This window comes from Panthera pardus, unplaced genomic scaffold, assembly GCF_024362965.1.
Source record: "Panthera pardus isolate Hobbes unplaced genomic scaffold, ASM2436296v1 HiC_scaffold_3, whole genome shotgun sequence".
Lineage (NCBI taxonomy): Eukaryota > Metazoa > Chordata > Mammalia > Carnivora > Felidae > Panthera > Panthera pardus.
This window is the reverse complement of record NW_026526876.1, coordinates 34,868,344-34,893,682: the sequence shown is the minus strand read 5'-3', so window position 1 is coordinate 34,893,682 and position 25,339 is coordinate 34,868,344. Positions and strand designations below refer to the sequence as shown.

General features: G+C 59.1%; 2 protein-coding genes across 5 annotated transcripts in view; both read left to right on the top strand.

Moving 5' to 3' along the window:
• CDC6 (cell division cycle 6) overlaps positions 1-1,606 on the top strand; it is a 44,930-nt gene extending 43,324 nt beyond the window's left edge. Inside the window, exon 13 of the transcript XR_008418746.1 lies at positions 1,503-1,606. The gene's annotated coding sequence lies outside the window, so the exon portion shown is untranslated. The remainder of the gene's footprint in view (positions 1-1,502) is intronic.
• Positions 1,607-1,862: 256 nt separating this feature from the next.
• Positions 1,863-23,948, top strand: RARA (retinoic acid receptor alpha). 4 transcript variants are annotated; one of them, XM_019416065.2, is made up of 8 exons: positions 1,863-2,046; positions 15,878-16,026; positions 17,286-17,427; positions 19,449-19,609; positions 19,854-20,030; positions 21,390-21,594; positions 22,419-22,577; positions 23,182-23,948. In XM_019416065.2, the coding sequence occupies exons 1-8, from the start codon at positions 1,869-1,871 to the stop codon at positions 23,397-23,399; spliced, it is 1,389 nt and encodes a 462-aa protein (XP_019271610.1). In that variant the 5' UTR covers positions 1,863-1,868; the 3' UTR covers positions 23,400-23,948. The 4 variants fall into 4 exon arrangements, with proteins under 4 accessions (XP_019271610.1, XP_019271611.2, XP_019271614.1 ...); XM_019416066.2 differs by lacking the exon at positions 1,863-2,046 and adding an exon at positions 9,813-10,553; XM_019416069.2 differs by lacking the exon at positions 1,863-2,046 and adding an exon at positions 10,422-10,557.
• The last annotated feature ends 1,391 nt before the right edge of the window (positions 23,949-25,339 follow it).

Below are 25,339 nucleotides of genomic sequence, written 5' to 3'. Positions count from 1 at the left end.
TTCTGAGCTGCCAGCACAGAGCTTGACATGAGGCTTGAACTCACAAACCAAGAGATCTTGACCTGAGCTGAAGTCTGATGCTCCACCCACCAAGCCACCCAGGTGTCTCTCATTGTGGTTTTAAAAGGCTGTTTCTTTGGGGTGCCTGGGTGGCTCAGTGAAGTGTCCTACTTCAGTTCAGATCATAATCTCATGGTTCATGAGTTCGGGCCCCGCATCAGGCTCTGTGCTAACATCTCGGAGCCTGGAGCCTGCTTCGGATTGTGTGTCCCTCTCTCTCTTTCCCCTCCCCTGCTGGCACTCTGTCTGTCTCTGTCACAAAAATGAGTAAACATTAAAAAACAAATAAATGGCTGTTTCTTTTTGTCTTCTTTTGTCTTCACATATATACTAATGCCATACATATGTCATATATATGTGTATATGTATTTGTATATAAAGAAATATATCCATGTACATGTATTTATTTTAGTATATCCTATACCCCAGGTGGATTTGATTGGAAGCATCCTCTTGCGGATGCTTCTCTTTTTCCCCTTTCTCTCTTTTCCCTTGTTGCTGCCTTTCTGTCTGTGTCATGGCATCTCTGGGTTCATCTCTGCCTCTCTCTGCCCCATGGTGTTATTTGTGCATGCCCTTCTGATCCCAGCTGTTCAAACAGGGTTTGGATCTGTATACACACATGTGTGTGTGTATGTGGGGGGGGGGGGCGGGCATCTGGTCCTTCATCGTGTGCCCTCCTCCCACCCCATCCAGGGATGTTGCTTTTGCCACCGACTATGAGGGTGAACTTTGAATTCATCAATCTCCCTTACCGTTTCATTGCCTGGGGCTGGGGAGGTTCTACCCTGTGCAATCCCTACCCTTCTTACACACTGCCCACCCCTGGCTCATCATGCTGGTAAGCATTGGAGGTGATACCCAGGAGTCCTTGGTTCCCGTTTCCTTATTTGTATGTATGTCAACGGGCCTCCTCCCTAGGCCTGTGGGACAAACCCATCTGGGGTGCTGGGGCTTGGATTTTGGGGGGAAGTGGTATAAGAGGGGCCCCCTGGCCTAGGAGTCATTTTTCTGAGAAGTGCCAATGCTTTAGGGAAGCAGCTTTTCCTCCTCCACCCTCCCCCCCTCAGGCACACGGTTCTTTGTATCTTGACCTCAGGTAACCCGCACTGGGGGAGGAGGAGGGCCAGCTGCTGGCCTCTGCCACAGGGATCCTCTGGGGTGGCAGACCCTGACCTTTCCCCTCGGGACTGTGGGTGAGAGGCCCTTTGTGGCTCTGGGCTCTGTCCTCGTCTCCCCAGCCTGGCTGTGCTATCCTGCCACCCCCAGCAGTGTCTGGGCCCTGCTCCCAGGCTGTCTCTGCCAGCCAGGCATGGTGCCAGCTGTCTGCTCAGCCGGGTGCCACGGGAGAATCTCCGGCCGCCCAGGTTGGGGAGCTCCACGGGGAATGCCCGTGTACCCGCTCCTCAGTGCCCACTCACCTGCCTTTCCTTTTTCTGCAGTGCCACAGAACATGGCCCCCCGAGCCGCCTAGCCAGGGCCCATCTGGGAGAGGCATCCTCTTCGGTGTCCTGAAGGCCAGCTCTGGACCTTCCCAGAAAAGTGCCAGCTCACAGAACTGCTTGACCGAAGGACCAGCTCTTGGGACCTCCCCCAACCCACACGGCCCCCCGCTAGAGTGGGGGATCCAGGAGGCTGAGATTAGCCTGTTGGCCTTGGACAGAAGCTCCAGGACAGAAGGGGGGGGTGGGCTGACCACCCAGACCCCCTCTGGGCCCAGGCCCCATGCCCCGAGGAGGGGCAGCCTGAAGCCCGTCAGAGCCTCCTGCCAGACTGTCTGCCTACCCTTCTGACTGTGGCTGCTTGGCATGGCCAGCAACAGCAGCTCCTGCCCAACACCTGGGGGAGGGCACCTCAATGGGTACCCGGTGCCCCCCTACGCCTTCTTCTTCCCGCCAATGCTGGGTGGACTTTCTCCGCCAGGCGCCCTGACCACTCTCCAACACCAGCTTCCAGTCAGCGGCTATAGCACACCATCCCCAGCCAGTAAGTGGGGTGGTGGGAGGCTTGGTGGGAGGGGGAAGTGGCGTCGGCAGGCCTCAGGGCTTGGCCTCCAGGCACATCTGTTTTGCGCGTCTTCTCTAGATGAGGGGGACCATCGTTGTGTGTGTGTGGCGGGGGGGGGGGGGGGGGGGGGTGGCTCCAGGCTGGTAACAGTGGTTGTTTGATGTTGGGGGCGGCTGAGGGAGAGATGCAACCGTGCCGTTCCCTGGGGCTCCTGGCACCCTCTCCTGTGCTGTGCTCTTGAGGGCCTTATAAATAGCTCCGAGGACTGGACACAGAGGCCGGAGGCGGGTAAACACACCTCTTGACATTTGGTGGAAATGGCAACTCTCCTGAGAGTGGCACCCCACCTCCATCCCACCCCTCTGAGGAAAGAGCTTGAGGGCGCAGACTGCCCTGGAGGCTGACGAGCCCCCCCACCTCTCCCCTCCCTGCCAGCTCCGCCCACGGTTGCCTGGTGGCCAGGGCCAGTGTCCCAGGAGGGGGCGCCCAGCCTGGACTCTGGCTGTGCACGCATGCATGGTCTTGGCAGGGCCTGTGTTTTCTCTGTGACTCCACCCTCTGCCATGGGGGTCGCCTGTTGGCTGGACAGGGGTCTCGGTACCCTTCCCCGGCTGGCTGAGCCAGGTAGTGGGAGGTGGCAGCAGCTATGGCCAGCTGGCGGAGTCCAGGCCTTGGGCCTGCCAGGCCGCTTACAGTAACTCTGGCCCCCAGGGCCCAGCTGGGCACCAGGCCAGGGCTCGGGGAGGAGGGAGCAGGGGCCTGGCCTGGGGCGGGAGGGGTTGGAAGCAGCAGAATGGGCCATGGACGGTTGGCTGGTCGGTCAGCTGCTGACCTGGGAAACGTGTCCCACCTCTCCTGGTGGGCGGGGACTGAACACCCTGCCCCAGGCACCCACTGCCCCTCCCACAGCCCCTGGCAGGCTGCCTGGCACCACTGCCCTGTGCGCCCGGCTGGGCTGGGTCAGTGCCCCCTTCTCAGTGTGGGGGCAGCACACTCTCGCCGGAGCCAGGGAGTCTCTTTGTCCCTGGGGCAGGCCCTGGCCGGGCGCCTCGCTGCCCGCACTGGCCGTCTGCCCACCGCCACCACCGCTTCCTGGACCTCCTCCTCTGGCTCCGCCACGGCCCCTCCCTCCCAGGCCCCACCGGCTGCTGGAGCAGGGGCTCCGTGTCTGTTCCTACAGGCTCCCCCCTCTTTCTGGCCTGGGACCAGAGGGCAGGCAGATACTCCCTCAGTTTCCACTGCAATGCCATTCATTCTCTACCTTCTGTTTCCTCCCTCTCTTCTGTCCTCATACGGCAGTGGCGGGTGGCACAGTGACCCGGAGTTGGGGGAACTCCGAGTTTGGCCTAGTCTTCCAGTCCGTGCTAGGTGGCCAGGGAGGCCAGTCTCTGGGTTCAGGGTTGCTGGGGAATGGAATTGGGGTTGTGGGCATGTCTGTGGTTCCTTTTGTCTACAGACACTGGAATTCGTATTCTTGGCTGGAGTAACTGGAGTGTCTCCTTCCTGCCAGGGTGGGATTTTTAGGGAGGGAGATGTGGGGGGCTTGCAACCTGGTACCTGTGGATAACTTGTCCTTCCCCAGGTGATGGGAACAAAGCCCCAGACACTGCTCAGAGTTGGAGGTGGACTGGGTTCTTGCCCATCCTGTGTCAGACGAGCAAAGAGCAAATGCTATGTCCTCTGAATGTTGCAAGCTTCTTCCCCTTTCTTAGAGGTGGGTGGGGAGGGCTTCCGGGTCCCCCACTTCCCACCCTGGTAACATTCTCCCCCCTCCAGGGCGGGGTGCCCACATTTTGGGCAAGTGGAGCCTTCTCTGGCTTTCCCCACCCAGGTTAGGCAATGCTCCTTTCCTGCCCCCTCCCTCTGTGAGCCTGTGGGTTTCCCTACCCTTCCCCTCTTCCTAGTAAACAACAACTTCTCTTCCTACCTAGACCCCCAGCTTCTGAGCTGCTCCCTGCCATTCTCCTACTCTGGGACCAGGGGTGTAGCCATGGGCTTCAGGGAGCCAGGCATCTCCCCTCCTTCTGTGCAGGGCTGGGTGGCCTGGTGACCCAAGCTCCTCAGCCCTGGGTAGTGAAGCATGACAGATCAAAATTCATGTGTTGGAGATGGAGGCAGCCTCATTTCTCTGCTCTCCCTGCCATGAGGCTGGTGCCAGGGGTCAGGCAGTTCCTAGGAGAGGTAGACATTGGTGGCCCCCATTCCTGCAGAGAGCAATGGTCACCTTTTTTTGTAGGAAGCCTGAAATGGGAGGCTCTTTACTCCCATTTCCCACCAACAAAGGTGTTTGCATAGTGCCCCTCCCTTTCCCATCCCTCTTCCCATGTAATGTGGAGGCTGGACCTTGGGTGTCTTGGGTGTATCCTTCAGAGACCCAGTGGCCTGTGGAATGACAGGTCTGGGTCACTGTTGGGGAAGGGGTATTTCTCTTACTCTGGTCAAGGAGTCAGAGTAAGAGGCCCCAGAGATGGGACAGGATTCCCTCCCCAGAGCCCCTGGGGCTTGATCTCTGAGGACTGGTATTTACTATGGAGGGTTGAGATTCTGTGTGCATTGTGGGGAGGGTCAGGGTTGTGTGTGTTTTAGGGGTGGGGGTGTCAAGGCTGAGTGTGTGTTGGGAAGGGGGTTAATGGCTTGTGTGTATGGGGTGAGAAGGTCAGAGCTGAGTGTGTCTTGGGAGAATCAAATCCAGAGCTGGGGAGGGGGGGCGGTCAGTCTGTATGTGTGCTGGAGGAGGCGGTGACTTAGGGCATAGAGTGTTTAAAGGAGAGGTCTGCGGATTGTGCTGTGTGTCTCGGGAGGTCAGGGTCTCTTCTTATCGCCAGTTTAGGCTGGGGGTGGTGGTGTGGGGAGTGGGGAACACCAACCTGCCCGTTTTGTTGCTCACTGTAGGAATCCGTGTGGGCTACCTGCTGTAGTGGAGCCTGAGTTCTGGCTTTGCCACTTAACTACATGTGATAACCTCTCTGAGCATGTTTCCTGGTCTGTAAAACAGGGATATTACCAGAACCTCCCTCAAAGGCTGAGATTAGGCAAGATCACCGACGTAATGTTCTCAGCTCTGCGTCTGCTTGTGGCATCCTGTCGTCTGCATCCTTGCTGTCTCCTGCGTGGTACCATTACCACGGTGAAAAGGGGACCCAGGTCCCTTCTAGGTGGAGGAGTTGGAGAGAACTGGATGCTGACATGTGTGGAGCACGTACTATGTGCCCCAGATTATCTCTATGGTGCTGGGAGAGGGTTATTATCCCCATTTGTATTTGAGGAACTGGTGTGGGTGGAGGTTAAGGGATTGGGTTAAGTGAGCGGTAAAGCTGACCTATTTTCCACCATCCAGATAGGCAGCTGCAGGAGGGTATGGTGGTGGGCACTCCTGGGTTGGGGGAGCCTTTGGGGGGGAGGGGTCTGTCAGGGCCAATGATGAAACCTCCTCTCCTATGGCTGAGTCCCACTTCTGCCCAGGAACCTCCTGCTTTCCCCCAGTAGGGGGCGTCAGGGAAGGCAGCCAAGCCACACCCCCTCTTCTGTGTTTTGGATCCTGAAGGCTGGAGGCAAAGAGCCCTAAGAGGCCTGGGCCAGATCTCCATCCTGTCCTGGAAACTGTGGATACAATCTGTTCACACCCATCCCCACCCCCTAATCTGCCCGCTGCAGCCCACGGGAGTTTGCAGAGCTCAGTAGGCAATCCTCCCATCCCCCTCCAGACAGACATTGTAGGAACAGAGTGTAAAAGCCACAGTTGTTATTCTTATTTTGTTTCAATTTGTGGGGTGGGGGCAGGGAAGTTGGAAGCAATCAGTAGAGGAGCTAGAGATGGGAACCCCAAAAGACTGGCTCCAGACTTTTCCTTTCTGTCTACATATTCATAATGTGTGTGCCTGGAGACTGGGGAGACCAAGGAGGGAGTGAGCCCCTCTTCCTTTCTTCTGCCACTCCCTTCCTTTAGTCTCTTCCTCCCACCCTCCCTTCCGTCCACTCTTTCCCTGGACAATAAGAGAGACAGCCCAGGGAGAGAGGGTATTGCTAGCAGTGCCTTTCCAGAGGTCCAAAATGCAGAGTCAGCCAAAGATTGTTGGATGGGATTTTGAGTGAAAATGGGGCCCCTCACCTTTTATCTGGTAGCAGTGATAATGCATGAGCTCCCTCAGGCAGGACTCAGGGAAGGAAGCCTGTCTTCCTTTTGGGCTGGCAGGACCTGAGACATTGGGTCCACCCCATGCCAAGGGCCATGTGCCCACAGGGATGTACCAGTGCAGGCTATGACTACCCTTTAGGGGGTAGCATCTGTAGAAAGAGGAAGTGTTTCCCTTCTCCAGATCACTTTGGGGCAGTGCCCACGTGGCCTCCTCCTCCTCCTCCTCCTCTATGGAGTCAGGCACAGCCAGTGGAGCTGGGTGTCCCAGGGTAGACTGGTTAGATCAGCCCTGGCTAGATCAGATATAGAGGCTCTCGCCTCCCCATTTTGACTTCTGGGTTACTGAGAACCTCAACCAGCCCACAGACCAAGGCACCATGGACAGAAATCTTAAAAAAGACTGCTCTTCCTGTGCAGCCTAGGGCAGGTCACCTATCCTCTCTCTGAGTCTGTATCCTCTTCAAAGAAAGACCCTTAATGCGTTCCTGGCTGGGTGAGTTGCTATGAGGCCACAGTGACCTGCTGACTGTTGAGCCTGGGTGAGCTTCAAGTATCTTGCAAGGGCAGTGATGATGAGGTGGGTGGAGTTGGGCCCTTGTCTTGGGGGATGACCACCCTATACTGGGACCCCACGTCTGGGTGCAGGCCTCATGATTTTCTGTTTGTGATCCCCTCCAGATGGGGTTGGGGACAGGAGGGGGCCTGGAACAAGTGGGGGCTAGTTCAGTTCAGCCCATACCTGCTGAGGGCCTGCTAAACACACAGTCCTGGAGGAGCTGTGGGGAATGTCACAGAGAAGCAGCAGAGGAGGCCTGGACCTCAGGCCTGCAGGTAGCTGTGGCTGGAGCCCTCCCTTGGCCACCAGAACCTTCCTTTTTCCCTCTTCTCCCTGTGCCTCAGGAAACTGTGTTCTTCTCTGACATGCCTCATGACCTTGCTGCTGCCCAGAACAGGTATCTCACCTGGACTTTTCCCTTTCTCCAACTCCAGAAATCCTACCATCCTTTAAGGAACATCCTGAATCCAGAAACCCTCACATCCTCTTCCTAGAAACCTTCACAGATGTTTCCCATTCCACACTACACTCTTCCACCTTTGAATACCTGTGTGTCATTTTTTTCTCTTGTAACACTCATCTTTCTACCACGAAGTGACTTCTTCCTGCCTAGTTCCTGCCGTGAGCTGTAATCATTTGGGAGATCTTTTCCCAGTTACCAGGTCTTTGATGGCAGAGACAGTCTCAGATCCCTTAGTAGCTCGCAGCAGTGAACACAGAGCCTAGCACATAACTGGTGCCCAGGAGCTATCTCGTTTGGGAGGAAAGATCCCAAAGGCTGTGGAAGCAGTCTGCCCTCTTCCCCATCACTCAACCACTGCCAAGGCTTGCATATGTGCCCCAGACCCCAGCATTCCACCTGCAGCCCAGACTTCACTTAGGTGGGACCTCACTTTGGAGCCCCACAGCCACCCGTCCGCCAGACCAGTAGATGTCTGTACTTCGCAGTCTTGGGAACTTTGCTGTTGCAAAGCCACACACCAGAGTGCTCTTGGCTACCCTCCCCCTGTCCTTTTATGCTGCCTGGACTGTTGTAGCAGCTACTAACCGGTCTCTCTTGCCCCCCTACAGTCCATTCTTCACACAGCTGCTAGAAAGATCTTACAACACTGTAAATCAGATCTTGCTTCTCCTCTGTTTGGGAAGCTTTCTGTGGCTTCTCCTGGCATTTAAGATAAAATCCAAAAGCCATACTGAAGCCAACAGGCCCACCTGGTCTGGCCTCTGCCCACCTCTCCAGCCTGGTCTTGTGTCTGTTTTCCTCTTGAATTTTACGCTGCCTCTACCCTAGTCCTCTGTCAGTACCCTGAATGAACTCACCAACATCTCTAACCCCAGGACCTTTGCACAGGCTCCTTCCTTTACTGGGACCGCATTCCTTCCTACTCTTTGCCTGACTAACTTACAAACTTCTACTTTCTTTAGGTCTCTGCCTTGAGGTCCTCCCTGACTCTTCAACCTAAATTAGGTACCTACAGTATTAATTCTCCTTCAAAGCATACTATAGTTGTTTCCAAATACCAATTATCTGTGTGCAATTACATATATATATATATATATATATATATATATATATATATATATATATTCGCTTAATGGCTGTTGCTCCTTAAGGTCTGCTAGAACAGACTCACCAGAGTATCTATATAGGAGGTGCTCAGAAAATACCTTTTCTTGAATCAGCCTGGCATGATGGGAATATGGGCTTTGGCAGCAGAAAGTTCAAATACTCACTCTAGCTTTATTAGCAGTGTGAACTTGGGACAACCCACCTAGCCTTGCTGAGACCTCAGTTTCTTTATATGTAAAATAGGAATAATGCCCCCTTATCTCTTGGAGTTGCTGTGAGGATTTAATGACCAGATTAAGAACCTGACTTCTAGAAGAATGTCCTTGGGAAGCATGTCAGTTCCCATCCTTTTTTAGAATGAGGAGTTCTGCTGCAGGGTTAGTGGGAGTAACAGGATACCCTCTCCTCTAGGGGCATCTCCCTCCTTCACGTACCTACTCAACCTAGACCTTTCTTCCACTGAAACTGGCATCCCTAGGGCTTCCGGGAGGAAGTGGTCAGCTGGAAGGCACCAGCCCCTCCTCTTATCTCTCCGGGGTAGATTGCGCGGTGGGGGGCCAATCCTGGTTCAGCCGCTGGGAGACACCTTGGGCGGGGCTTTGCTCGCCGGAAGCACGCAGAGCGTGGGGAGGAGAGCCCCTTCTGCAAGCGTTTATGCCAAAGCAGACGCGCTGCCGCGTCGGGTTCCGGCGGGCGGGCGGCCGGAGTCACACATGATGTCACAGACAATGACACAAGCCGGGTGTCTCATCCCGACACTACGCCTGAGCTGCACAATGTCACACCCGGGACACTCGGCACACGCTGCACGTTGCATTCGTGGCGCTAACACTTGGCCACGCGCGCCCTGGTCCCTCGCCTCCTGCGGCCACTCTCCGCGGCTCCAGGGACGCTGGCCTGGCCTGAGGGGGCCGGGGGCCGGTGGGCGAGCCCCGCGAGCGGGCTGGCAAGCGGGTGATGTCACGGGCAGCGGTGGGTGGGTCACCCGGAGGTGAGGCGCCGCCAGGCGAGTTCAGCGAGAGTTCAGCCGCATTATATTAGGCAAATGAGGCCCGGGCTGGGTGGGGGGTGTGTTAGGGAGAGGACACCGGGACCACCCCCTCCTCCCCGCCCCGTCACCTCTCCCCTTCCAGCGCCGGGCCGGGGACTGTGACCGAATCACTGGGAGGCCGGGAGCCGGAACTGGGATGGGGTAGACTCCCGCCCCTCTTCCGTTCCTGCCTCAGCGCCAGCCCCCACCTCTCCGCGTACCCTGCCTCCGTCCGTCCTCCGCGTACTCCTCTGTAGCCTTTCCCCATTCCGTCCCCGCTTCTCTCCTCCCCCTTCCCAGGCTCCCCCCACTCGCACGCCACAGCCCGCCTCTCCCTGTCAATTCCCTGAGCTTCGCCCGCCGGACCCGCCGGGCAAGGGTTAAGTCAGGGGCGGTGCCTGGACGGGACGGGGCGGAGGAAAGGGGGTGGGACCGCCGGGGAGGGGGCGCGCAGGCTCCGGGCAGGGGGCAGCGGCGAGCACCTCCGAGACCGAGCGTCGGCCGGCGGCCCCGGGCCTGGCGGAGGCGGAGCCGCGCGGGGTCCCCACCCCCACCCGGAATCCTCGTCCCGGAGAAGCCCCGGGAGCCCCGGGGAGGAGGAAGTGCCCGGCGTCCCCCCCCCACCCCCCACCCCCCGTGCCCCGCGCCGATCCCGCTCCCGACCGGCGCACTTGGGGAGCCGCGGGACTCTGCCTAGGACAGCATGCGACTCGAGACGGGAGCCCCCTCGAGGTGGAGCCGCTGAGTTCCCGGGCCTCCGCCGGGCGTTCCCGGGGGGAGCCGAGGGACACCCCCCCTCGGCCCCCGCACACAACTTCCCCGCTGTTCACCTGGGACTGGCGGAGCGGCCAGCCGACTTAGACGCAGGACTTCGGGCGACGGGCGGCCCCCGGCCCGGGTCGCCAGTCGGGGCGAGGGGGACGTGCCCCTCGCCCCCAGCTGCTCTCCGAGGATGGCGCCGCCGGCTGAGTGAGAGAGGCGGCGCGCAGGACTTCCCCGCCCGGACCTCTTGTCTTCGCGGGGAAGATGTACGAGAGTGTGGAAGTGGGGGGGCTCACCCCCACCCCCAATCCCTTCCTGGTGGTGGATTTTTATAACCAGAACCGGGCCTGTTTGCTCCCGGAGAAAGGGCTCCCCGTCCCTGGTCCCTACTCCACCCCGCTCCGGACTCCGCTTTGGAATGGCTCAAACCACTGTAGGTACCGGCCTCCCCTCTCCTATTGTAGGAGCTGGGACTGGGGGTGGGTGGTGGAGCTTCCACTCCCACTGGGGATGCGGGCCTGGGGCGCGGTGGGGGTCTTGTCTCTACTTTCCCGTCTCTATTGCTGAAACTCGGGTGCCCTTGCTGGACAATTGGACCCTTCCAAGTAACCCCTGGGTGCTCTTTCTGTTACATTAGGGCTGAGGAACTTTAGAGGTTCCTCCCTTCGGGAAGCATTCGTTCATCTGTTCTGCTACTTCTTGCAGGGGAAGTGGAGCCCTTTGCCTCCACTTTGTATCTTCTTGCTAGGAATCCAGTAGCTTCACGGCAGAGTGGTCCTTTCTCCCACCCTGGAGGGTGGGGTAAAGGTCCTATCTGGGCTTATCTGCTCCAGGAGGAGGGGCCTCCTTCCCAGGTCCCACCCGTCAAAGCCTGGGGGAGAGCCCCCTCCTGTGCAACAGCTGCTGCCCCCAGCCCTTGCCCTTGTGTCATTAGAGTCCCTGTCCGGGGAGCGCTTAGTGTCTTTGGTGTTGGCAGTGGGGTGTGGCAGGAAGGGGCAATTTCACTGACACCCGTCTGCCATCCTAACCAACTCTTTACATTGGGGAGGGCACCTGTTCATATGAGGGTTGTCCTGTCCCTGGACACTTGGCTGGCATCTTTGAGGTTTCTGTCTCAGGAATGGCAGGGAGAGGCTGCTCTGGTGGAAAGAATCCCTCCCTAGTAATCCTAAGCTGGTTTGTTTTCTGGGAATGAGTTTGTTTTTTGTGGGTCTGGGGCTGCTCTGGAAATGAGGGATGCATTCCCTGCCAACCCAGCTGTGTCCTTTTGTTACCCTGTTTTCGCTTAGGGATAGGAGCAGGGAACTGGGCTGACCCTAAGAGGGGTGCTGAACCCTGGAGCCCTGCAGCCAGCTCACCTTCCCGCTGTCCTCCGTCTGGGTTCGGGCTCTTGTGGAAGGGAGGGGCTCTGTGCACCCTCGAGAGCTAGCGCCTGGGGTGCACACCTGGGCGTGTTCCTACCCAGCTGTGAGGTAGTGTACCTGGGCGGGAGGGAGCCGGCGCTAGAGGGCTATTGTTACCTGGCTCGGGTTTCTTCCTTTTCCCAGCTCGGGGCTCAACTCTTCCCCGGAGCTTCTCCCACCCTCCCGACTGGCTGCCTCCCTGCTGCCTGCCTGGGAGGAGGGGTGGAGTGGGTCTCTAGGGGCCCAGCAGATTGGAGAAGGTTGAAGGGCAGCCCCCAGCCCCTTTGCTCTAGGAAGAGAGACCTGAAGTGAAGAGACACCCCACCTGTACCCCTCCCAGAGCCACCTCATCTGCAGCTTTTCCTATTGTCCTGCCCCTTGACCTTTGCCTCTGGGGCTGAGTGGCTGGGAGGCTGCAGGCTGCCTACCATGGGAGGGAGGGGGTGTGTGAGTGGGCCGACTTTGGCCAAAGGGGATTGGTAAGAAGTGCCACACTAAGACCCTTTTCCCCACTTTTCACAGCTGGAGGAAGGTGTTCCTCCGCAATGGGATAATTGGGGCACGGCTGCTGTGGTCACCCCCTCCACCACCTTGGCCACCTGTGCCAGAAGACTAGGGGGAAGCTGGGATCAGAGACCTTGGGCTCCAACCCCATCTCTTCCTTTACCCCACGGGAGCAGCTCAGCTCTCCCTGGCCCCAAACTGGTTGGGGAGGAGGAGCATGGGGTCCCAACAGGCCTTGAGTTTGGTGAGGCTCGGGATAGGGAAGTGGAGGGCTGTTTCCCACACCCTGTCAGGTTAGGTAGAGCTAGAGATCTGGGTTTCCCTGTTCCCAAGGTCCCTTTGTAGGCGTGTGTATGCGTCCTCAGTGGGGGGTACCAGTGGGCTCAGCCCCAAAGCTGTGGGCTGGGAGTTGTTCTGAGGAGCAGGAAAGACCTGAAGGCTTCCGGTGGTGACTTGACCCTGCCGTACATGGGGTCACACCACTGTCTTGGGAGGAATCCCTTGGTGTGTGTGGAGGTCCTATGGTGACAGGAGCCCTCCAGCCTGCTCACTGCCTCCTGCTACCTGCATGCAAGGTGGGAAGAGGGCAGCCTGGCTGTGGAAGGAGATCTTTCAATCCCGCAGGGCCCTGTGGGGACCTCGCCTCCATCCCCAGAGACCCTACTGGGGGGAGGGGCACTGGAGGACAAGGGGTACACGGGATGCGGCTCCCCATCTGTCCCCCACCAATCTCACCGCTCACGCCTCCGCCCGCTCCCAGACGTCCAAGAATGTGAAGCACGTGGATGCCCGTGGTGGGGGGAGGGGGAGAGATGCTTATCGGGGCGCTGGGCTAGGGGCCTCCTTCCGCCCTACGCCCAGAGCCACCCCACCCTCCCCCGCGGGGAGGGAGGAGGGGGCAGTACAGGGGGGCCCTGTGCCCCCTCCCCAGGGGCAGCGAGGGGAGCTGCGGAGGAGCGGGCGCCAGCTGGATTGGGAGGGGAGCCGCTGGCCAGGGGCCCGGCTGATTTCCTGCTGATCTCCTCCAGGAAACCAGCCCCTTGTGCGAGCCTGCGAACGGCTCTGGGGCGTGGGGAATCCGGAGCGCTGTGCCTCTGCCTCCTGGCCCCTGCCCGCCAAGGGTGGGGGAGGGGCACCTGGCAGTTCTGGCGGGAGGGGACGCCTGTCTAACTGGGCCGGCTCCAGCCCTCCGAGGGGGCGCTCCCCCTCGGGCACTTGGAGCCGAGAAGGTGTGGTGCTCCTGCAGCCTTCTCCTTCAGGAAGAGGAGAGATTTGTGGGCTGGGGCCTCTTGGGAGGGAGGTGAGCAGGGAGGGGCCAGGCCCTGGCAGTCCTTCCCCCAAAGGTCCAGTGTGCAGACGTAAGGCCGACTCCTAACTCTCGCAGACGCCGGGAGGGTCCCAGAGTGCCGTCCCCCCCCCCCCCCCCGCCCGACCCCCACCCGCCAGGCCCAGCTTCACTAGGCTGTTGGCCAGAGGCTGGGAGGTGGAGACTGGGCCAGGGCTCTGGGTTCAAAGGGCATGGTGCAAAACCTCCGAAGTGTTACCTGGGTGACAGGTGGGGATGTGCAGGGGGTGGGGGTGCAGAGCATGCTAGAGCCTCAGAGGCAGCCAGCCACAGTGGGGTGGGCTGCAGGGAGGCCTCACCCAGCCCAGACTGTAGCTCCCACCAAGGCTCACCTCTCCCATCCTGCCAAAAAACGATTTTAAAAAGCACATGCTTTTAAGTTCTGTAAACATCCTCTGGACTTTGCCTTAGCTCCAAATTTCTATGGGCCTTTGCCCCTTTAGTCAGTCCCTGGCCTTAGAGCTGTCTGTCCCTCATCACGGTATCCTGTGTGTCTCCCTATGCCCTCCCTTCCCTCTGCCCCACTCTGTACCCCAAAGCTCCATCTGTCCTTTCTTCTCCTCCTGTCTGGCCCATTTTAGAGGTGGGGCTTTGGGGAGGTGGGCCAGGGCAAAGGGTGGATGCGGAGGGGAGGGGAGGTTGGTGCCTTCATCCTCTGCTTATTGGAAAGCAAGCTGGGATTCTAGGCCATGGTCCCCCCCACACACCCCCTTGTCCTTGACACCCCCCCCCCCCACAACCAGTCTGGATTGTCTATTGTTACTCCTTTTACGTCTTGGAAAAAGTTAGCACAACAAAGAGCTTCTTTGTCACTCACCCCTCTGCCTCCTGGCCTCACCCAGAGCCCCCAACCCCACCCCCCCCAGCAGCTGTTCTCAGGCCTCTCGCCTGTCTGATTTGCTTGTCTGGCCTCTGAGAGGGTGAGGTGGGGGGAAAACCAGGCCAGGGCAGCTCAGTGTTGGGGTGAGAAGCAGAGAGCCAGGGGAGGTCAGTGAACAGGCTGTGGACTGGTGGGGGTATGGGCATCCACTATTCCTTTGCTGCAGGCTGGTCTCTGGGCAGGGACGGGGCACGGGACCATGGCAGTGGTGGTCAACCAGGCTGACCAGGGAAGTGGTGCCCAGGTCCTGCAAAGAGCCAGGAAAACCCTGCCAAGGTTGTTGGCCTGGTTCCCTGTCATCAGCCGCCTGGCAGTCCCTGGTGTGTCTGCAGGTAAGGTGGGGGCGGTGGTCGTACGCAGCCAGCCCCCAGTGTCCGGCTACTGCTTTTCTCTGTGTCTGGACTTTGGGGTCATGTGATTCATGGCCATAAGGTGCTTGGGTCAGGAGCTGCCCTGAGCTCCTTTGAATTCCAGAACCTTGCACGCTGGAGTTTGGGAGGAGACTAGGTAGGATTCTGGGGTGTGGGAGGAGGCCAGGATCTACCTGCTCAGGGAGGCATCCTTGCCCCTCCTTGGCCCCGGACAAGTAGATGTGGCAAAGGCCTCTGGGGGATGCCGGGTGGCACCTTGGGAATCTGGGATTGCCTCGGGTCACAGTTCTCATCCAGCATGATACACCCCCAGCTGCCCAGGCTTTGGGCACAGACAGCCCCCACCTAACCCAGCTCTGTTCTGCCTGGGGTGATGGGCAGGGGGCCAGGCACTGGGGAGGATTTGGCTAGTGGGGGCTGCCCCTGTTGGCTGGGTCACTCCCCCCCCCCCCTTCCCGCTGCCCTCTTGGGGCTGAATAACCAGAGAGGAGGAGGGTAGTAACCCGGACATAGTATTGAGGGCAGACAGACAGAGCATTGATAAGAACAGATCCCCTTTTGTCATGCTGCTTCCCCCCTAGATAGGGGGCATCTAGAGCAGTGGGCTTCCGGGGTCCAGAGGGAGTCTTCTCCCTGCCTCCGGGGGGTCCCCCTGCTTATCTCAGGGGAATCCCCACCTGCTCTGCTCCAACATTGGCAAATCTTCTTTCCACACCCTGCCTTGGGTCCCTGGCCAGGGGATTGTTTAGGTGGAGGAGGGGCTGTGGCTGCTGGCTGAGGGGTGGAGGGGGGGAACGGAAGCAGAGGGGGTGGGGGAGTGGCCGCTTTGAATATCCTGTTGACCCCAGTTTCCTCTGCCCCCAGCTTGTGTCCTCTTCCTTCCCTCCTCATCAGGCCTTAACTCCTTCCTAACTTGGGGGAGATGGGGCCAGGGCTTGAGAGCCAGGCTGACTCCTGTCCCCAACCCCCAAGTGTGGCTATGTCTACATACAAATCTGATGGTTTATCCTCTGATCTTTCTGGTTTTGAAAGGCGGGGTGCTGGGGGAGTAGGCAGGAGTGATGGGGTGCTGGAAGCTTCATTGGCAGCCTCGTTCTCCACGTCTGGCTGTGAAGTCCCAGCTTTCCTGAGACTGTCCCTGCCTTAGAGGGAGAGCCCAGGGAGCAGTGGTGAGGGCTGGGAGAGGCAGGGTGGGTACGGTATTAGGGATGGTGACCTGGGTCTCTAACTGCTCCTCCCCTCTTCTCTCTCTAGCCATTGAGACCCAGAGCAGCAGTTCCGAAGAGATAGTGCCCAGTCCTCCCTCGCCACCCCCCCTCCCCCGCATCTACAAGCCTTGCTTTGTCTGTCAAGACAAATCCTCAGGCTACCACTATGGGGTCAGCGCCTGTGAGGGCTGCAAGGTGAGTTGAGGGGGTCACTGGGAAGGACAGTCCTGATTAGATAAATGGGATGTCCCCACTGCCTCGTCCTGGAGTATGCTGGGGGTGGGGGGCTGGGGATGGGGGATGTCTCTGAAACTGCTGCCCTTGCTTCCTTCTGTGCAGAAGGTGGCAGATCCTTGGAGGAGAGGGACACTGCATTAGAACCTTCCTGTAGATGATCAGGAACCCCCAAACCGGAGGTCCCCCCTCTGCCTGAGCCCCTCTCCTTGTCTCCATCCTCTAGCTGCCAGGGTGTGCACTCCCTTTGCTGCCACCCAGGTTGCCATAGTGAGCTGGCTGCCAACTGGGTCTTGGCTGGAAAGCCAGGAGGCCTGCCCCCAGTGGCCCTGCCTGAACCTCACCATGGCAGCCTGGCGGGAGGCAGGTAGGAGCAGGCGCCCTGCTTTGGCCTCCTTCGGGTGCCCAGGCTGTGGGCTCCCTGGGGTCTGACTGGATTTCCCCGTGCCCACAATAGGCTCAAGAGTGCAGATGAGGCTGCCACCTTCCCAGCAGCTGTGGGTGTGGCTTCTTCCCCTCTCCCTTGTGCCTGAGCCTCTGTATTGGTTCCTTCCCCAGAGATTGGGGCTCAGAAGCTGCATGGCTTGAGGCTGCCCCTCGGCGTGGAGTGGCTATCCCCAGGGGCAGGGCGAAGACAAGGGCAAAGCACAAGGCTTCGGATGTGTGTGTCCGCCTGTCCTGTCTGGTTGTTCCTAGTTTGTCCCTGGGTGCTTGTCTCTGGTCAGCCTGTGTGTGCAGCCTCTGACCAGCCCAGGTCTGCCTGTGACCATGGACATCTGCCTGGTCGGTGACCATGTGTCTCGCTGCCTTACTCCCGATCACGTGTGCATCTCCACCTCTCTGGCTAGCCTGCGTATGTCCCTCTATGGCCTCTTTCTCCTGTGGTCTGAGCCTGGGGCTGTGGATTCCAGAGCTCTGCTTCTCTCCCATCTAGTCCCCTCTGCCCCTTTTCTTGACTCACTAGCAGCCCTGAGATCCTTCTCCCTGGGAGGGAGAAAGCCAGGCATGTGGGTATGGGTTGTGGGAAGACCGCTGCCCACCTGCAGTGTTAAGGCGGGCACTGGGATTCTTCTGGGGGTGTCTTTGTGGGACTGTTTTCTTCACCTCGTCGGGCTTAGGACAGCAGCGGCGTGGCTCTCCACCCTCCAGGCCGAGGCTGCAGGCCCGCCACGCTCCCACCGTGGGTGCGGCTGACCTGACTCCTTTTCCTCCATACCCAGGGCTTCTTCCGACGCAGCATCCAGAAGAACATGGTGTACACGTGTCACCGGGACAAGAACTGCATCATCAACAAGGTGACCCGGAACCGCTGCCAGTACTGCCGGCTGCAGAAGTGCTTTGAAGTGGGCATGTCCAAGGAGTGTGAGTGCCACGGTGCCAGGAGCCGGCTCTGCATTAGGCAGGGCCCAACGTGCTCCTAAAAGGCCATGGGAGTCGGGGCGGGTGGATAATGTGTGTGTGGACCAGAGCGCGTGTGCCCGTGGTGCAGTGTGCGGGCTCATGGTTGAGGACGGTTTGTGTACAGCTGCAAGGACGTGTGCGTCTGTCTGCACCTCTAGCCCGCTGTGTGTCTGTGTGTGGGCAGCCATTCCGTTTGCATGCAATTGGCTGTGTGTGCTCGCACACGCATGCATGTGTGTCTGCTTCCAGGCCCCGCTGCGCTTTGGGGCGGGGCTCAGGCACACCTGAGGCCCTCTGGATTGTGCACCTTAGGGGAGGGCTTGCACAGAGGGGTGCTGGCTGGTATTTGTGTGTTGTTGGGGGGGTGTGTGGCTGGCACAGGGATTTAAAAGCCATTGTCTGGTGAAGCCTGGGACCTAGAGTTGGAAGAGAGAACTGGGACTTCTCAGGTCCCAGAGGAATGGGGGTTTCCAGTTTGGGCTCAGCTGAGGCCTGATGGAGGGAGGGAAGGAGGGAGGGCTGGACAGGGAGACCCTCTTGTGTTGAATCATGGGTGTTGCCGTGGTGACCGGTGATTGATGATGTCAGAGATAAATGACGCTGACAGACGCCTCCTTGTCTGCGTGGCCGTTGCCATGGAGCCAGAGCCTTGGGGGATGGGGTGGGGGAGGGGGGCTGCGGGACCCCCTAGCCCTTTGTGGGGAGGGCAGTGGAAGAGGGAAGTGGGGAGGGGATGTGGGGGGGGGACACAAGGAACCCCAGAGAGGAGCAGAGGGGCCCTGCAGCAGCCTGCCACCTCCTGCCTTGGGAGGCAAGGGACGCGTGGTCTGGCACCCAGGAAGCGGTGGCTTTACACTGTAGAGTGGGTGACAGCCCAGGACCCTTCCCTTCAGGGCCCAGCGCCGCCACCTCCCACTGCTTCTGCTGCCTTCCACTCCCAGAGCTTTTCAGCGCAGAAGGACCAGGGTGGGGACCCCCTCTCCCTCCCATCACCAACTCCCCCTTTCCCTCCCTCCTTCTCCTCTCCGGCTGCTCTGTGCCCCGGAGCTGAGCAGCTGCCATTTCAATAGAATTAAAGCTTCCGAATGATAAACGTCTTGTCACAGCTGCAATTTTCTCTTCCCAAATTATCCCCCCCCACTCTCCCTCTCCCTCTTCCCTCCTCTCCCTTGCACTTTATTGAATTTGCAGAATCGACATGAGTGATCTCCAAATTATGCCAGCTCCCCCCACCCCCACCCGCTGCCCCCTCCCTGGGCCCCCAACCCCCACCCCCCTCTCTTCCTCCAGCGTCAGCAGCCGCGCCACCACTGGCCCTGTGAGTGATTGTGTGTCTGGGATAATCGGCTGGTAACGACCCCATCGCTTCTTTAAAGCCGAGTGGTGTGTGCGGCTCAGCGCCCCTGGTGATTTGTCAGCTCCCCCGGCTAATGGGCCGAGAGATTCTCCCGCCGGGCCCCCACTTTCAGGCTGGGGAGCTGCTCGGAGCCAGTCCCTGGGACCCCCAGGGAGACTGCTGGCAGGGGGGCTGGGGGCCCGTGGAGGCAGGAACCAGTCCTTCCTGGAAGCAGAGGGAGTAGGGGGCGGGGGAGGCAGAGCACGGAGCTGGGACCCTCTGCACACTTGCTTTCAGCCCTGGACACCTGCACACTTGGAGTGTGGGCTGGTGTGGCTGTGTAGGAGTACAGGGGACACAGGCTGGCCAAGGGGTGTGTGCGCTGTGGTCACGTGCTGGGGCAGGACTTGGCGTGTGGGTCAGGTGGGTGTGGAGGGGTGGGCCATGTGCTGACACCTTACCTGCCTGTGCACACTCGTATGTGCGCATTCACACGTGCACTCCTGTGAGTGCGCTCCTGTGCGCCTGCGCCGGGCCTGGCCGGGTGACTTCCTTGGCAGCCAGTGGTTCTGTCTGGTGGGAGGAGCTCAGGCAGGAATGGGCCACTACCCGCACCTGCTGTAACCCCGGCCTCTGCCCTCCACAGCTGTGAGGAACGACAGAAACAAGAAGAAGAAGGAGGCGCCCAAGCCTGAGTGCTCAGAGAGCTACACGCTGACGCCCGAGGTTGGGGAGCTCATCGAGAAGGTGCGCAAAGCGCACCAGGAGACCTTCCCCGCCCTCTGCCAGCTGGGCAAATACACTACGGTATGGTTTCCCCCGGCCTGGCAGGGTGGGGTGCACCCAGTGCCAGGGGGCCCATCTCGCCCCTCCTCACCCCTGCCTGGGCCTCCATGTCCTCCCTTCCCCTCTTCTCCTTCCTCCTGCTGCCTCCTGATTCCGGGGCTCTCAGGAAGTGAAGTGGGTGGAGGGCAGGCCTGTGGGGGCAGTGGAGCCAGGCTGAGAAGGGGTACTTGAGGAGAAGGCCCTCACTGTCCCCCGTCCCTCCCAGAACAACAGCTCAGAGCAACGTGTCTCTCTGGACATTGACCTCTGGGACAAGTTCAGTGAACTCTCCACCAAGTGCATCATTAAGACTGTGGAGTTCGCCAAGCAACTGCCCGGCTTTACCACCCTCACCATTGCCGACCAGATCACCCTCCTCAAGGCTGCCTGCCTGGACATCCTGGTGAGGGTCTGCACCCTGCCCACCCGGGCACTGCCCCCGAGTCCTTGGAGAAGGTCCTGCCACTCAAATAACCACCCTGCCAAACACACATCTGGAATCCATCTATCCAAATGCCCACCACCCGGTGTCCACCCTTCCTCTCCCCCATGTGTCCACCTGTCCACTTAGCCACTCAGCATCTGAATGTGCCATGCTTCACCGATTCACCTAGACACGCATCCATCCATGCCCACCTGATCTTTCCACTGAACCTTTCACCCCACCACCCATCTGCCCATGTCTTCAGTCTAATAAAGTTTCACGTAGGACCCTGTGTGGCCAGGCCTTGAGCTGGGTTTCAGGAACAGAGGTGAACACAACACCAGCCCCTCTCTTGAGAACCTTCTGTGGGTGGAGGCAGCAGATATGTAAACAGAGGTTATAAAACTGTGCTGAGTGCTGGCTGGAGATGGGGGAGGGCTGTCCCTTCCCTTTTGGGGGAGAGAGTCAGGGCTGCTGGGCCCCAGGGAAGGCATCCAGAGGAGGGGGCAGCTTGGGGTTGTGTAGAAGGGGCATGTGAGAGGGCCCTAACTTAGGAGCAGGGTTTGAAAGGCCCAAGAGGGTGTGAGACCAGCTGGGTTTAGGAGACTACAGGGCATTTGGTGGGGCAGAGGGCGACTAGGCTGGAGGCAGGATGTGTGTGATGGGGACTGTCAAAGCCAAGGCTGAAAGGATTCTCCTTGTCATCCCTGATGGGCTCTGCTCACCTGTCCCCTCTTGGCCACTTCCAGGGTAGGGGAACCTGGGAGGTGACAAGGCTTACAACTTCCTGGTGGGGGTGGGGCAGGAGGAGCAGAGTATGGCATCTCTGGGTAGTCTCCTGTCCCCGTGCCCCAGATTTAAGAGTTTCAAATCTGGATCGGGGTTTGGAATGGTTGGAGCTGATACACATTTATGGAATTCTGTTGTGTACCCAGTCCCAGGATCTGTAGACATAAACCTGCTACAGTCCTTGCCTCCTGAAAATTCTAGTTTCCCTCTAAATTCTCTTGTGGATGGAGATTAGCTGATCTAGATCTGCACTGTCTGTTACAGTAGCTGCTTGCTGTGTGTGGCTCTTTAAATTTAATTAAAATTAAACTTAGTTCAATTCTTCAGTGGCACTAACCACATTTCAAGTGCCCAATGGCTACATTGTAGCTGGTGGCCACTACTTGCACAGTGCAGACCTAGGCCATCTCCATCATTGCAGAAGATTCTAGAAGGTTCTGTCCGACAGACAGGTTGGCCACCTGCCAGGTGGTCCTATGGGGGATGCTGGTACTGGAAGTGCTGGAAGGATGGGTCAAGTCCCTGAACCTGTGCATCCTCTGTACCCAGATCCTGCGGATCTGCACGCGGTACACGCCCGAGCAGGACACAATGACCTTCTCAGATGGGCTGACCCTGAACCGGACCCAGATGCACAATGCCGGCTTCGGCCCCCTCACGGATCTGGTCTTCGCATTTGCCAACCAGCTGCTGCCCCTGGAGATGGATGATGCTGAGACTGGTCTTCTCAGTGCCATCTGTCTTATCTGTGGAGGTGGGCAGGGGGCCTGGGACTGCGGGGGTCAGGCCCAGGGTGGGTGGTGGGGCAGCCCCCGGAGTCTCTTCCCAGGGAGAAGCCCAGGGTCAGATCAGAAAGGGACCTTAGCCTCTGTCAGGCCCCTCTCAGAGGGGCAGACTGAGAACCCAGAGGGGCAGGATTTGGTCTGCGGTCACACAGCAAGGGAGTGGCAGTGGAGACCTGAACTCTGGTTCCCACTCTAAGGGGGCTTAAGAGTGAAGGCTTGAAGGTGAGACCACCCAGGTTCAAATCCTGGCCAGCTTGTGACCTTGAGCAGTTGCTGAACTTCACTGAGCCCCCGTTTCTTTAAAATGGGGCAGTAATGGTCTCCACCTCATAAAGTTGATGGGGGGATTAAGAGAGTAATAAATAAGGCACAGTGTGACTACAGTAAGGCCCAGTAAATGTTTGCTGGTGTTATTATTTTATTGTTAAGAGTTTTGACATACTGTGCTGGTGTCCACAATGATGGGTGGGAGTGAGACCTACCTGGGCATCCTCCCTCCGCCTGAGGACGGCACTGCCCGTGTTCAGGGGACACATCCCTATAAATTGGGCTGTCAGAGGGGGCCCTGGACAAGCCCCACCCCAGTTCTTCTCTGCTCGCATTTAAGAGCCTCTTGGAGCCTTTCTCACAGCCGCACAGGCTCCAGCCACTGCCCTTGTAGGGGAAGGTCCCAGGAGCAGAGACGCTTAGCCTGTGGCCTGGACAAGCGCGCCCTCCCGTGGCCAAGGCTGGGAGCGCGGCTGTGTTCCTTGCTTCTCCGGGGCAGCTGCTCAGGGGGCATCTGCTTCCTCAGACCGGCAGGACCTGGAGCAGCCAGACAGGGTGGACATGCTTCAGGAGCCGCTGCTGGAGGCGCTGAAGGTCTATGTGCGGAAACGGAGGCCCAGCCGCCCCCACATGTTCCCCAAGATGCTGATGAAGATCACGGACCTGCGAAGCATCAGTGCTAAGGGTGAGGCTCCCGCACCTGGAAGGATGCCCTGTGCGTCCGCCAGGGCTGGACCCCGACACCTGGCCCATGCCCAGAGTCCGGCCCCCCACGTGTGAGCCAACACGCCACGTCTTTGTGCCCAGGACGATGCCCCACTCCACTCACCTGGACTTCACCGTGCCCAGGTGACCTGCCTGTGAGCTCTAAGGTGGCAGTGTCACCTCTGCGTGGTGGTTGAGGGCATGGCTCTGCCTCCAGACCCTGTGGGTGTGTGTCCTTGAGCAGGTCACTTAACAGCTCTGAGCCTCAGTTTCCCTGGGGATAATTAATGATGGTGTTTACAGAGTTTTGACGTGTCAGTAGGAGAATCCGTAACACACAGCACCTAGGAAAGGGCCCGGTGTCAACCCCAGGCAGTCTGACCCTGGAGCCTGAGTTTGGAAACACTGCTGCCCCTAGACCTGGGGGCTTAGGAGAGCTGGCTTATGTCAAAGAGCTGAGCCCTGAGTTCGGTCCACACTGGATGCTGATACTGGTAGTACCAGTCCTCCCACCCCTGCACCCTCCCTCCTGGAGCTTTGTGGGGCTGGGGGCCGGGGTGCTGACCTCTGCTCCTTTCCTGCAGGGGCTGAGCGGGTGATCACGCTGAAGATGGAGATCCCGGGCTCCATGCCACCTCTCATCCAGGAAATGCTAGAGAACTCCGAGGGCCTGGACACTCTGAGCGGACAGCCAGGGGGCGGGGGGCGGGATGGGGGCGGCCTGGCCCCCGCCCCCGGCAGCTGTAGCCCCAGCCTCAGCCCCAGCTCAAACAGAAGCAGCCCGGCCGCCCACTCCCCGTGACCGCCCGTGCCCCGTGGACACAGCCCTCACCCCACGCCCTGGCTTTTCTCTGCCTTTCTACCAACCATGCGACCCCCACCAGCCCTGCCCCCCCACCTGTCCTCCCTTTCCTGGGGGACAGGAGGGAGGAGGCGACGACTCTTCAGATGGAGGCCCAGGTGCAGATGGACTGCCTGCTCCTGCAGCCTGGGCTGATGTCAGGGGCAAGGTCATGAACTGAGTGAGGACCCCTGGTCCTGGGCCTCAGGATGGAGCCTGGGGGCCTGGTGTTCATCAAGACAGCCCTCTGCCCCCCTTGCCACATCTTCATCACCAGCAAACGCCAGGACCTGGCTCCCCCATACTCAGAACCCGCAAGCCATTGCCCCCCGGTCGGGAACCCCCCCCCTGCCTAGGTTGGTGACAGAGGGGGTGGGTCAGGGGTGGGGGGTTCCCCCTGTACATACCCTGCCATACCAACCCCCAGGTATTAATTCTCGCTGGTTTTGTTTTTATTTTAATTTTTTTTTGGTTTTGATTTTTTTAATAAGAATTTTCATTTTAAGCACATTTATACTGAAGGAATCTGTGCTGTGTATTGGGGGGAGCTGGATCCAGAGCTGGAGGGGGGTGGGTCCTGGGAGAGGGGAGCGGCTCAGAAGGGGCTCCCAGTCTCTCTCCATGTCCCTGCACCCCCTAGCCCTCCTCCCCAGCCTTTTCCTCCTCAGTTTTCTCTTTAAAACTGTGAAGTACTAACTTTCCAAGATCTGCCCTCCCCTTCTCCCTCTGCCTAACCACTGGGCGTGGACAGTTTCCGGCAGCCCCTGGAAGGAGGGGGCTCACCAGGAGAGACAGGGCAGGGGCAAAGCAAGGGGGGGTCCTCAGAACATCCACGTGTGTGTGTCTCCGCCCTGTGGCCTTGGCAGAGCTGCCTCCCCATCAGGGCTCACATCATCGAAGCCCTCCAGCCCCCACTGCGAAGGGGCTGGCCGAGGGGTTCAAGCTGCCCCGTCCCCCAGCCTCACAGCCACCAGCACTGCCCACAGGGCCCCCAGACACACACACGTGTACATACACACACACACACACACACACAGCGGATGGGCGGACAGACACTTGGCCCGAGTTCCTCCGTTTCCCTGGCCTGCCCCACCCCCACCCATACCCGTGCCCCCTCCTTGCCCCGCAGGACGGGCCTACAGGGGGTCCCCTCCCCTCACCCCCTGCACCCCCCGGCTGGGGGAGCTGGCTCTGCCCTGCCCTCCTTGCCCCGGGGTTGGGGTCTCATCCCCCCAGAGCCCGCTGGTGCACCTGTTACTGTTGGACTTTCCACTGAGATCTACTGGATAAAGAATAAAGTTATATTTATTCTACACATGCCTCAGAGTCTCACTGCCTCGCTGCCTTCTCTTGGTGTGTGGGCAGGGACTGGGGATGGGGGGCCAGGTATGAGCACCAGGGGGCAAGCTGCTTTCGGAGCCTGCCTTGCTGTGCTGGGGTCTTTGGTGGAACAAGATAGGCCTGCCCTTGGGAAGCCCTCTGTCTAGGGGTCCACACGGCCCGTGTCAGGGAGCTCCAGTCTGAAGGTGGGGAGAGGAGAGGAGAAACGGTTCCCACCTGCAGGGAGTCCCCAGTTTGAGGGAGGAAGCCAGCCTCAGCTCTCTGGCAATCTCAGTCTGAAGGAGGAAGCCAGCTCCTGCCTGCAGAGTCCTGAGCCCCTGGAAGCCAGAGGTTGGGTCTGAGGGTCCCTAAGTGGCAGAGGAGCTCTAATTTGCGCTTGACCTTCAGAGGTGGAATTTGGCATGGGCACTTGGGTCAGGAGCTCCTGGCAAGCTAACAAGAACACAGATTCGGATGAAGATTAGAAAACTAGTCCATCCATCCCTGTGCCTCCAAGAAGGACTGTCCTGCCCTCCCCTGCCTACCCCTAAAGTCACTCTGTAGGCAGGAGGCACAGAGGA

Excerpts from the sequence above, each read along its gene's own strand:
- RARA (XM_019416065.2), top strand. The coding sequence starts at position 1,869 with ATGGCCAGCAACAGCAGCTCCTGCCCAACACCTGGGGGAGGGCACCTC. Across the intron at positions 2,047-15,877 it reads TAGCACACCATCCCCAGCCA|CCATTGAGACCCAGAGCAGC; the intron begins GTAAGTGGGGTG and ends TTCTCTCTCTAG. Across the intron at positions 20,031-21,389 it reads CTGCCTGCCTGGACATCCTG|ATCCTGCGGATCTGCACGCG; the intron begins GTGAGGGTCTGC and ends CTCTGTACCCAG.